General features: G+C 44.8%; 1 protein-coding gene across 6 annotated transcripts in view; it reads left to right on the top strand.

The window, feature by feature from the left end:
• The window catches only part of MAST2 (microtubule associated serine/threonine kinase 2), a 212193-nt gene that overhangs the window by 177393 nt on the left and 21830 nt on the right, over nt 1-12970 (top strand). For 4 of the 6 annotated variants that reach the window (XM_055586009.1, XM_055586008.1, XM_055586012.1 and 1 more), the window contains 4 exons: nt 4447-4522; nt 6949-6969; nt 8757-8835; nt 11001-11155. In XM_055586009.1, the coding sequence (XP_055441984.1) occupies nt 4447-4522; nt 6949-6969; nt 8757-8835; nt 11001-11155 (331 nt within the window). The remainder of the gene's footprint in view (nt 1-4446; nt 4523-6948; nt 6970-8756; nt 8836-11000; nt 11156-12970) is intronic. The other 2 variants (XM_055586011.1, XM_055586010.1) reach the window with 1 other exon arrangement.

Genomic DNA, 12970 nt, shown 5'->3' with positions numbered 1-12970 from the left:
TGAGTTAGTAAAGAATCTGCCTGCAATGCAGGAGACCTAGGTTTGATTCCTGGGTTGGGAAGATCCCCTGGAGAAGGAAATGGTAACCCACTCCAGTATTCTCGCTTGGAGAATCCCATGGACAGAGGAGCCTGGCAGGCTATAGTCCATGGGGTCGTAACAGTTGGACACGACTTAGTGACTAAACCACCACCACCAATACCATACTATTTCATTCACTATTGTTGTTGATCATGTCGGTTTAAATCTGTCATCTTCCTATTTATTTTCTTATTGTACCATCTGTTTTTTTCTTTATTTGCTCTTTCATTTGGGACTGTTTTTTAATTTTATTTTACATCCTCTATTGGCTTATGAGCTATAACTCTTTGTTATTTAGTAGTTGGATTAGCATGTATAATATACATTTTTATCACCATATTAAACCACTTCACATGTAGCATAAAAATAATACTATTCTGTTTCTACCCTCCCAGCCTTTATACTGTCTTCACCCTTTTTATTTTCATATATGATGTAAATTTCACATTACCTTGTTATTTTTGTTTAAGCATTATTTTTTAAAGACATTTAAATAATAAAAAAAAAATCTTAGATATTTTCCCATGTAGTTAACATTTCCAGTGTTCTTCATTCTTTCGTGTAGATCCATATTCCATCTGGTATTATTCTCCTTGCGCCTAAAGGACATTTTGAAACTATTTCTTGTAGTGCAGTCTTCTGTTGAGGATTTTGTTTGGCTTTTTTAATCTGAAAATATCTTTATTTCATCTTTTTTTTTAAGAATATTTTCACTGGTGCAGTGATTTTTGAAACTAACTGCCCAGAATTGGGCAGAACTTAGGTTATGGCCACAGTCCTCCACAAAACTGTCGTTACTTTAGACATCACTTGCATGATTGGCAGTTCCCAGGCCACTCATAATTCTCACCAACTGGATACAAGTTCGGGGCTCCCACTGCCTCCTCAGATTTAATAATTTGCTAGAATGACTTGCAGAAATCATAAAAGAACTATATTTACAAATACAGTTTTATTATAGCAAAAAAGATATATTAAGAACCAGCCAAAAATAGAGACACTTAAGGTGAAGTCTGGGAGGGTCCCATGTGTGAAGTTTCTGGTGCCTCTCTCCATGAAGTCTAGATGCTTCACTCTCCTGGCATACTGATGTGTAACAACATGCAGAGTATTATTAACCAGGAACACTCATCAGAGCTTTGGTGTCCATAGTCCTTACTAGAGTTTCATTATGTAAGTAAGCATGATTGATTAATTCATCAGCTATGTGATTGAACTCAGTCTCTGGCACCCCTGGAGGCCAGAGTAATATCAGATGGCTTAAAGCTTCAGCTCTCTGTTCTCTTGGTTCCTCATCTTATTTGCATAAACTGTCTGGCCCCACCATGAATAAAGAAGACACTCCTATCACCTGGGAAATTGCAAAGATTTAGAGGCACATTCCTAGGAACTGGGGACAAATGCGACCAGGTTCTTTATTACACAGTAGCTGGGTATAGAATTCCAGGTTGGTAGGATTTGTGTTTTTTCCCCATAATTTAAAGATGTTATTTCATTATCCTTTTGCATTATTTTCAGTCAGAAGTCTACTATAATCCTTATCTTTATTCCTGTCTAAACATGTCTTTCCTACCCCCCTCAATCTGCCTCCCAACTACTTTTAAGAATTTTCTTTTTATCATGAGTTTTGAGCAATATGATTGTAATGTGCTTTGGTATATATTTCTTCCTCTTTCTCTTAGAGATTCTTAGATAAAATGGGTTTATAGTTTTTTCCATCAAATTTAGAAAACCATCAGCCATTATTTCTTCAAATATGTTTTCTGCATCCTCCACTCTCTTATCCTTTAAGGATTATTATTCTGCTTGAAGTTGTCACACACCTCAGTGATGTGCTGGTTTTTATTATTGTTGTTATTTGCAACTTTTTTTCCTCTTAGTATTAGGCATTTCTGACATGTGTGTGTTCTGTGAATCCCTAGCTTTGCTGTGAGCTCCTGGAAGATTCTTCGTGTTCTTTTCAATAACCATCACCACACCTGGTCCTTGGAAGACTGGCCATTGTTTGTAGGATACTCATGTTCAGGGCCTTGAGGCTTTAGATTGGTGGTTTGGGGAACCAACAAAGGGCATCTAGCTTTACATGTCAGGGATCAAACTGAGGGCACTTGTTAATCTCTGAGATGACACTATTTGAAAAGAATTTTATATATATAGTTTTTTAGACCTTGATAATTCTGAGGAGGCCTGATTCTTTTTAAGTCCTACCTAAGGAAACAGCTATTCTAAATCACTTTTCTCACACCCTGGTGACATGTGCTAGCCAGGAGGTAGGATAAACCATAAGAGGTAGCCCTCAACACACAGGAAACCCAGAGTTGGTACTGAGTTGAGAGCAGATCTACTACATAAGGTTGTGCACCTCACTGGGGCTCCCTGGCAAGGGGATGCGTAGAAGCTGAAAATGCCTCTTCTTCATTAGTTCTCCTAAAGAGAGTGCCTATATATAATTGATACAGAGGTACTGCACAGGGTAGGGAGCCATTGTTTGAGAGACTGATTTTTCTAAGATCAGTACTGTGCTTAGTCATTCAGTTGTGTCTGACTTTTTGCGACCCCATGAACTGTAGCCTGCCAGGCTCCTCTGTCCTTGGGGATTCTCCAGGCAAGAATACTGGAATGGGTTGCCATGCCCTCCTCCAGGGGATCTGCCCAATATTGCAGGTCTTCCACATTGCAGGTGGATTCTTTACTGTCTGAGCCACCTGGAAGATCAGTACAGAAAGACATTGAGTGCTATCCACGCCTGTTGAATGAAGATAATGAGAAACTCATGGGCAGCTTCATGGCACTTTGGAACATCATACCCTTTACAAAAAATAAATTGTCCAAGAAGAAACCAGGGCCTGCTGAATTATCAGGTCCCTGGGTAGCTGCTGTTTCTCATAGCTAGTGTGGGTTCATAGAGGTGAGCACAGAAGTGGGGTGGTGGGCAGGGACTGGCTGAGTGATCAGCACATCATGGAGTGTGGTGCTTACTTCAACATGGTTTTTTGGGTAGAGACATGTTGACAGCTTCTCCTAAATACCAGCCCCCAGCTGACAATTGGACCACAGAAGTATGGCAGGCTTAGATTTGGCAATCGTGGTCCTTAGCAAAGGTAAGCACAGCTGTTTTTTTTTTTTCAATTTATTTTAATTGGAGGCTAATTACTTTACAATATTGTGGTGGTTTTTGCCATACATTCACATGAATCAGCCATGGGTGTACATATGTTCCCCATCCTGACCTTCCCTCCCACCTCCCTCCCCATCCCATCCCTCAGGGTCATCCCAGTGCACCAGCTCTGAGTGCCCTGTCTCATGCATCAGACCTGGACTGGCGATCTGTTTCACATATGATAATATACATGTTTCAATGCTATTCTCTCCAATCATCCCACCCTTGCCTTCTCCCACAGAGTCCAAAAGTCTGTTCTTTGCATCTGTGTCTCTTTCACTGTCTCACATATAGGGTCATCGTTACTGTCTTTCTAAATTCCATATATTTGCGTTAATATACTGTATTGGTGTTTTTTCTTTCTGACTTACTTATTTCTGTATAATAGGCTCCAGTTTCATCCACCTCATTAGAACTGATTCAAATGCATCCTTTTTAATGGCTGAGTAATATTCCATTGTGTATATATACCACAGTTTTCTTATCCATTTGTCTACTGATGGACATCTAGGTTGCTTCCGTGTACTGGCTATTGTAAACCGAAGCACACAGTTTTGTTCAAAACTTCTGAGCTATAAGTTTACAAGTTGTAGGGGACATGTGAAAACTAACAAGGAGATGGAGATAATTCCTACCCTGTGAAAGGGTTGGGCATGCTTTGCAGACTTGGGGACCTTGTGTATGGACTGTTTAAGGAGCACCACTCTCCTAAGTCCCCACCTGAGAACTTCATTTTCCCCTAGGCACACATATTTCTGGGTTAGCCCCTTGGATGCACTGTGCAGAATATATGTGCAAGAGCCTTTCAGACCAGCAGTCCCATTGCCCTTTAAGTGTTTGAGTGTTTGGCTGTGTGCTCTGCCCTGAATGAGTTCAAGCCTTTGCAAAGTTGGGTTAACTTGACTAGGCAGATTGGAACCTGAGATGTTCCAAGGAGGACAGGAAATTGTCAAGTTGCTGCTAGATCTAGAACAGATGTCTGAGAAGCATAGATGGGTTATAGGCAACTTGGGAACAAGGGAAAACCCTCTGGGCTGCCAAACTTTTGCAAAGAGAGAGTCATTAAACTAATGGTGGGCCTGGAAAAATAACCATATGTGCTCATTGCTGGTGCTAGGGGATGATTTCTTTTCTAAAGGTTGTCATCTCAGCCTTCCCCAGAAGCAAACCTCACAGAGGATTTCTTTTACTTTCCCTGTTTACAGGTAACAGTCCTTTGGATAGTCCCCGGAATTTCTCTCCAAATGCACCTGCTCACTTTTCCTTTGTTCCTGCCCGTAGGTAAGTTGATAGACTCTTCTGTGACTAGTGACTAACATGTGTGGTATTTGCATGAATGTCAGTTAAATGTCAGCTTCCTCCTTTGAGACATTGCCCTTCTAAGTGTGTTACCTTCGGTCTGCCAGCCATCAAAATTCTTTTCCTGCTTTCCTCGCCCAGGTCATAATTATCTTGTTCAACCTTTGTTTTCCAAACACCATAGGTGTTTGCATTTGAGTGTTCGAATGGGCAAGCAGATATTAGAAGTGGATTTATTTTACAATCTTAAACAGAAATCCCTGGTTTCCTGAGGGTATGTTCTGAAGCATTATACTCTCGATTGAGAGCTGTGCTAATGAGAAGATGGGCTGTCCTCCCAGGAGGACCCAAAGTTACACTTTTCCTCCTCTAACTCAGCTAGTTCTAGTTCTCAGCCTCTCTCCTTGAGGATAAAGAGACTACCAGGTCTTCACTTATACTCCCATGAATTTGGTGTGATTTGGTGTGATGAAAAGCCATGCTTGTATTCCTCACATTTCACTCATTTCCGGAAGTGACATGAACTTGTCTCCAGCACGTGGGAGCAGGCTTGACAGTTCAGCCCACTGCCAGGCTATCTGCCAGTACTTCTCTGGCCTCTGGAGAAGTACTGAGCTGACTGACAGGAGTCCATCCATGTGCCAAGTCTTCTTATACAAATTATTTACTTTTCAGAACATCTCTACAATTCTTGCTTGGCAGAGTTCGTGTTCTTTGATTTTATTTTTAAAGCTGTTCTTGATTAGAGCCAGTCTTTGTCATTAAGACCTCCAGAAAAGGAATGTTTTCAATATAGGAATATGCTGGATGGATGCATCTGCCTTTCCAGCCCGGCTGAAAGTCTCATTTGTCCCAGACGTGCTGCCTTGACTGTGTGTGAACTCTCGCCTCAGAGCTGGGACAGCAGGACCTAGGACTGTCCTCTATACTGAGTCATTTCCCGTTCATTCAGTAAATATTTACTGAGCACCCAGTAAGCCCGGGCACAGGGTGGGTACTTAGTGGGAACCGGACAGACAGAGCCCTCACTTTCTAGAAACTTAGTGGAGTTAGTAGAGTCTGTGCACTTGTTGCTCCCTTTGAAGGAATGCTGTTCCCTCAGGTCTTCGCTTAGTTAACATCAGCTCTCCAGAGAGGCCTTCCCTCACCATATAGTATAAAGAAGTCCCTCATCATTCTCCAGCAGAGCATCCAGTTTGATGTTCAAACTAGTACTTTTCAGTGCCTCATACAGTCACCCCTGGGTATCCAGAGGGAACTGGTCCCAGGATACCAAAATCCACAGATGTTTAAGGCTCATAGTATTTGCGTATAACCTTTGTACATCCTCTTCTGTACTTTAAATCATTTCTGGATTACTTATAATACCCAATACAATGTAAATGCTATGTAAATAGTTTTAAATACAGTGTGAATAGTTGCTGGCACCCAGAAAATTCAGGTTTGGCTCTGTGGAACTTTCTGGATTATTTTTTCCCTGAATATTTTTGATTTACTGTTGGTTGAATCTGCAGATGCAGAACTATGGATAAGGGGGGCTGACTGTATTTTCTTATTTGCTTTCCATTTCCTCTTAACCAGAATCAAAGCACCTTTAATAGAGATGCCTTAACATGTTGCAAATATGTCTGCTGGTATATAATAAGCACTCAGTCGGTGCTTACTGATTGAATGAGTGGTGGGGAAGAATAATGAACAAGCAAATGAACAAGTATATAGTTATAACCTGTGATAAGCACCGTAAAGGGAAAGAACATGATGCTGCCTAAAAGAGTAGGAAGGGAATGAGGCTGGAGAGTCTATACTGGGTGGTCATAAGGCCTCTAAGAAGAACTGACCTTTAAGCCAGCCTGAAGGATAAGAAGGAGCCTGCCATGTTGAAAGTGAGAACACAGGTGTGTAGACCAATCCAGGCAGAGGGAAGAGCTTGTTCCACTGGTGCCCTGTGCCTGCATGGGCTTTCGGAATAGATCAGCTGGGAACTCTGAGGCTTGGTATTACCACTGAGATCCACGCAGGTCTGTGCTAGGTGGCCTAAAGTTTGAGTCAAAGACAGAAACCTAGGCTGTCCCCTTACCAGACAGAGGTGGGAAAGTAGTTAGGTATTGATAGGGGAGGGGAAGAAGACATCAATCCTGCCAAACAGAGTCCTCAGGAATTGTGTTTCCTGTCACTGAAGTCCAGCTTGGGTTTTATAGCATTGCATTAGTTTGGAATTTCACACAAAAGGCAGATGTAATGAAACTCTAGGGGTATACCTGTTAGTCATACAATTCCACTTCTAACTTTTGCACATTCCTAAACAAAAGGTTTGCCTCTGCCAAGCTAGACCAAATGCCAGGGGTCAGACAGATCAATCCCTCTGGTTCCCTTTGGTTCTCACTTTAATGTATGTCTTTCCACCACAGCCATGGCCACAGAGCAGACAGGTAATAGCGGACTTGACGGGGAGGGGCTGGGAAACTGCTGTGCATGGCCAGACAGTGTGGTTTGTGGTCTTGTGCTTGGTGAGAACTGGGTGTGATGAGTCTTCTCTGACTGTGGGTTTGGACATTTGGCCTTTCATTTCTAGCAAAGAGGCCCTAAGGGAGCGCCCTCTGCCTGCTGGAACCAAGGCTCCATGCTCATATGCTTAGAGGCAGGATTTGATAAATAGTTCCAAGCTTCTGAGCAAAGAGACAAGTCACCCTCATTCCCACAGCTTTCCTTGGTCACCCAGTGGATGACCCAGCAGAGGACACAGAGGCCTCCTTATAGTGGCATTTCTGACTCTGGTGGTCCCTGCTCCTCAGTTTATAGGAAAATTGCTGCCATGCAATTGGTTTCCATTTCCTTGTGAAGGAGGAAAAGTCATCTGTGGAGAAGTGTATCTGACAAGGGTTTGGGAAATGCCTCCCTGAGCTAGACTAGTTCCATTTTCACTGAGCTCTGTTTTCTAGGAATTGACTTGCTTTCTTGTGTAGAGCTCTCAGGGCCAAGCAGAGAGGTCAGAGAGAACATCATGTTTGAGCAGGCTCCTGGACATTTTGTGTCTCAGAGACTAGGTTCCAGCAGGACTGGCTGCCTGGGTGGCATGAATTTTGAGTTGTGTGCATGTGGCATGGAACCCCCGGCTGTCCCCTAACAGAACCTAGTAGGAAAAGCTGCTCTGTGTTGCTGGGGGTGGCGGGGAGTGCTTCCAAAAGAAAAGCCCTGGCAAGATTGATTCCTTTTTTGCTTCTTCCTCTCATGCCTCACCCCACCCACTGTTAACTGTGAAGCCTGGAACAAAACAATCCACCCTGATCTCTGGGTCTTAATGTTTTCTCTGGAGATTGAGAGTGTTGAACTTAACTTCTGAAGGTCCTCCATTGCTAATGTTCAAAGAAGTTTTCCTCTAACTTCAACCAGAGCAGGCTACACCCCCAAGCCCCACAAGAAAGAACATTTGTTACAGTACATCCTGTAATCCAGGAAAGAATCACTTGTCCATGTTATAAAAGCTTCAAGCCAAATATTTGCTTGATCTTTCTTCTCTACAGCAAAGCAGGTAACTGTGGTTCTCTGTAATGAGAGCTTCAGGCATATCCTCTAAAGAGCAGCTGGAAGCCTGCCCCAGAGTCTCATATACAGCCAAGACTATACCACCTCACTCCTCATTCATCAGGTTGCTGTCACTCTTTGGCAAACATTCTCAAAGATTGGATTTATCAATCCTGATGGGTCCTGGGTAGCCTTTGACTATTTGCCATCTATTGATTCATACTCAGACCCAAGTGGTAGTTTCATTTCTTCCTGGTTACCAACCCAGTGGCCTGGGGCACCCCAAAGGGCCCTTCATGTGGAGCTTTTAGGAAAGGAACTAGCATTTCAGTGGCAGTTCTCTCCTTGTGATGTACCCTTTAGCTGGGATCCTCTGTCATCGCTAGAAGTGAATAAGTTGAGAGTGTAAAGATGTTTATTCCAAAATCATAGTATTGCATAACAGATGTTCTTATTTAAAGTTATGGACTCCTTTATAGTCAGAGATGTCTGTCTTTCAGTGGGAAATACGGAACAATAGGCCCCATGTACAAGAGAGATATGAAAGCATGTGATGGACCAAGCAGTACAGTCTTGAGACAAGAAAGAGCCCACCAGTGAATTAGCTGCCCCCCAAAACTGATCAAAAGACAGGCAGGTCCTGGGCTCAGGGTGGGGTCTGGTAGAAACTGCCTAACGTTTGTTTCTTACATAGGACTGATGGACGGCGCTGGTCTTTGGCCTCATTGCCTTCTTCAGGCTATGGAACCAACACCCCTAGTTCTACCGTCTCAGTAAGTAGCCAAATCTGTGGCTGTACTTCCTTCGCCCTACAGGTGTTGTGAAATGGTTCTCAACTTTTTCTCCAAAGCCCAGCTCAGAGAGGTTGTTTGGGGTGAGGCTGAGTGGGGCAGAGGTCTGGTGGCCCTTAACAGCCATAGTCAGATCCATTACATGCCTTTGGAAAGAATTAACCAGCTTGTCTCTGAGCATCAGTTATTCCTAGTGAAGTCCGAGGGGGACTTGAGGATGGACTTTTTCTTTGCCCATGAGACTGGGCACAGGGACTCCTGAGCACAGTTCCCTTGCTCCCCTGTTTTATTTCCAGAACTGCAGTCAAGAGCAGGTAACCCCTCCCATGTCCCAAAGGACATGTATCCTCCAACTTTTTCACTTTTCCTTTCTAAAACTTCTTAGAGAAGATTTTAGCCTAAAACACAACAGATATCCTATTGCCGCTGTGCACAAGTGATGCTAAAATGAGACTTCCTCACTGAGCAACTTTTAATTGAAGGCAGGATGACACATTGGCAAACACTTTCTGTAAAGGGCCATATTTCAGGCTTTGCAAGCCACAGACTGGGTGACCCATTTCCCTTGTATTCCACCATTCTTTAGGTCTTCTCAGATCAATTTGTCTATATTCATAAATCCAAAGCAGGTAAAAGGAGTTACTCTTTTTTTTTTTTTTTTTTTTTTGCTGCACCTCACAGCCTGTGGGATCTTAGTTCCCTGACCAGGGATCCAACCCATGCCTTCTGCAGTGGAAGTGCAGACTCTTAACCACTGGACCTGCAGGAGAGTCCTAAATATTACTCTTAGGTTAATCCAAAGATCTCACTGGTCTTTCTGCAGCTTTTAGTTTCAGATCTTTCCCTAGTAAATATCCCTTCCCATAATCCTTTACTCAACCATGATTTTTTTAGATCCAAGGTAAATGTCATGTATTTATTATGTATATAGATTCCTGTTCAAAAAATTTTAATTGACCCAACCCATTGCTTCAGCGTATTTTATTGAAATACCTTAAAATACCAACTTTGCTTCACGTTAGTTGCAGTTGAGTGAGGATACTTTTTAACAGTTTCTGTCCAAACCATTTATAAAAAACGTGACCAAGGCAGAGCCCTGTGAAAACCTCCCACCAGCTGTTTACAACTTTATTTAGTATAGCATTCCATGAGAGAAGTGTGCACTGTCAGTCAAAAAAATTCTGGTTTCTCACTTGGTATTAAGGCTTACATGTGGCCTCAGAGTTCTCTCAGTGTGGTGCTGCAGCTTTGAGTGTAAATGGATTTAGACATTTAACTCCAGATCCTTCATCAGTTGGTGAGCAGAACTGAGCCAAGAGTGTTAGACTGGCTGCTGTTGTAGCCGGTCTGATCGGGTAAGGGGGGATTCACAACCCAGGCTGCCACAGCAATGGCTGCGCTGTGGGCTGCCTCTGATAGCACAGCCCCCTCCCTCTCACTGTCTCCTGTGACTCCAGTGGGCTTAGCTTTAATCTCAGTCATCAGGCCATGTTTAGAACTCTTACCTATTTTCAGGTCAAGTCTAATCTTTGAGTTGCAGATCTGAAAATAATTTTCTCCCCTGCTGAATTTTCTTGCCTATTGGTATCCCTAAGAGCCTGGGTGAAGTGGTCACAGCCTCAGCAAAGCCAGTTGCCCTCTGGTTAACTACCTGAAGGAAGCGTTGCTGAGCACCCCCAGGGCTCTCCAAGGTGTTGTAGGAAGGAGAACTTACCAGGATGTCGTTTGTAGGCCGAGCATTCCTAGGACATGGCCAAAGAAGCCAGGAAGCATGGCTTATTAATTACTTGCCATTCCAACTAGCCAAAAGCTTCATGAAAGTAAGGGGTCCTTGCAGAAGAATCTGCTTTTTGCCACCTAAAGAGGACCCCTAGGGAGTCGGGGAACTCTGACACCTCATGAATGTCTGGGTCTGACCCCCTGCAAAACTCAGGAAAGAGGAGAGTATCTCGGCTTCATCAGGACTGAGAGCCCTGAGGGGTAGAGATGGACAGGATCGTGCCCCGTGGAGGGGAAGCCTGCCGCTGTGGGCTGACTTCAGGTTTACACTGACTGGGGGCCCCTCACCATTCTCAGCCCACCTCCGCTCCTGGCCTGCCTCACACTTGTCTCTAATGCTTTTTTTTTTTTTTTAATGTCCCCTCTAGTCGTCGTGCTCCTCTCAGGAGAAGCTGCACCAGTTGCCTTTCCAGCCCACGGCCGATGAGCTGCACTTCTTGACGAAGCATTTCAGCACAGAGAGTGTGCCTGATGAGGAGGGGCGGCAGTCCCCCGCCCTGCGGCCCCGCTCCCGCAGCCTCAGGTGAGGGGCCCTCCCCCGCTGGAGCTCAGCTTGTCCTCAGAGCCTAGGAGTTGGCACACTTACTCCATAAAGGGCAAGACTGTAAATAGTTCACACTTTGTAGGCCATACCACCTCTGGCAGCTACTTACTCTGCTGTTGTGTGGACTAATCCACAGACATTTTTATTTATAAAAGCAGGCAGCTGGCCAGATTTGGTCTGCAGGCCATAATTTGCCAACCCCTGGCCTAGCACATGGCACAGCCTGAATGAGTCAAGCCCAGGGAGGCTCAAGCCCTTTGGCTTCGGGTACAGTTCAGCTCACCCCACCACCCGCTGCCACTGAGAGGTGCCTAATGATGCTCTCAGGGGGGGTCCCTCTTCTTCCCTTTAAAAGTAGTTGGCAGTAGAAATGTACTGTGGATTCTTTTCAGTTATGGGAGAATAATGGTATCATCCCTCCTGATGGTTACCTGGCTAAGAACCCAGAGGCCCAGAATATATAACTCGGCCAACTGAAAACATTGCTTCTGAGGACACTTGTGGCTGACTTGGGGAGAAGCCCATCGCAAAAGAAGAACTAAATGGCCATCTCAATCAGTCTCACCTCCCTGAATCACTAGGGCTCATCAAACCAAGCAGTCCTTAACCCCTGATTTCTCTGTGTATTCCATGGATTCAGTCAGCTCTTCTCTTTGGCATTAGGTGGTAAATCTGTGCCAAAATTCCAAGTTCAAGAAGAAGGTGGAAACTGCAATGAGCAGGGTTTTCAGAGATGGAGCTCAGCTTTCCAGGGCCCCTGAGAAATACTAAAGTGGCCAACATGTTGAGGGTGGGGGCCAAGGAGTAATGCCTCCCAGGAAGAGTCCCCTCGGGTAATGTTGGCTGCAAGTGTCAGGGAGTGAGCTGAGCCGGGCCACAAAGACTGGTTCAAGCTTAGGTTGACGACAGTAATGACTGGGACGCAGTGCACAGGGTCAGACATTCAGACAAGGGAGCATGGGGCCCAGTGCCACAGAGGAACGCCCGAATCCTGGTGCCCTTCTCAGTCCGCACAGAAACAGGCGCACCTGTTAGAACATCTGAGATTGAGAGGACGGCAGTACCTCTGGGAATCCCTGAGGATTACTCTTAAAATGCTTGGTAATGTGCATTAGTGCAGCAGACGGACCAGGGCCACTGCAGGGAGGAAAGGCAGAAAAGAGCAGCTCTGGACTCAACTGGGATCACAGGTCGGGGGCATCAAACTGGGCAGGACCCAAGTAGCCATTCAGTTGTGTGGCTCAGACTTTGAAATCCTTTACGAGGATATAACCACATGTGGGCCAAAGTGGAAGATTTAGATGGCCCAGGTCCTCAACAGACTGGCGGGACTGGCCTCATTCATCCCCAAGGTAGAGCTAGGTCAGCCCCACTGGCTGCAGCTTGTTTGGAAGAGATACAGGTATAGACTGTCTTCCTCTAGTTGTTTTGATGGTTGGTGGTTTGATTTAATTTGATTCCTGGAACATGCTGGGGGTGTGCCCAACCCCACTGGCCAAAGCAAGGAGGACCCAGAGAGTCCTGTTATGGGGGTGGGGATCCTAGAAGAACCTCTTGTGGCTTCAAGAGTGGTCTCCTGCTGGCTAGGCCTTTTCAGGCCCTGGCAGAGGTCTTTGTGAAGGCCAGGCCTCTTACAGGAAGGTAGTCTAGCTCCAAGTGACACCATTTTGAGCTGAAGAAAGTGTACTGGCAGCTCCAGGAATAAGGAGGCTCTGGAACTCAGCACTCCTGAAGGTGGGAGTGTATGGGTGCTGCAGACAGTGGGCAGGCACAGGCTCTGGGGATGGGCATCTT

The sequence above is a fragment of the Bubalus kerabau genome, chromosome 6 (assembly GCF_029407905.1).
Source record: "Bubalus kerabau isolate K-KA32 ecotype Philippines breed swamp buffalo chromosome 6, PCC_UOA_SB_1v2, whole genome shotgun sequence".
Lineage (NCBI taxonomy): Eukaryota > Metazoa > Chordata > Mammalia > Artiodactyla > Bovidae > Bubalus > Bubalus kerabau.
Note: the sequence above shows the minus strand (reverse complement) of the source record. Positions and strands in the feature narration are given on the sequence as shown.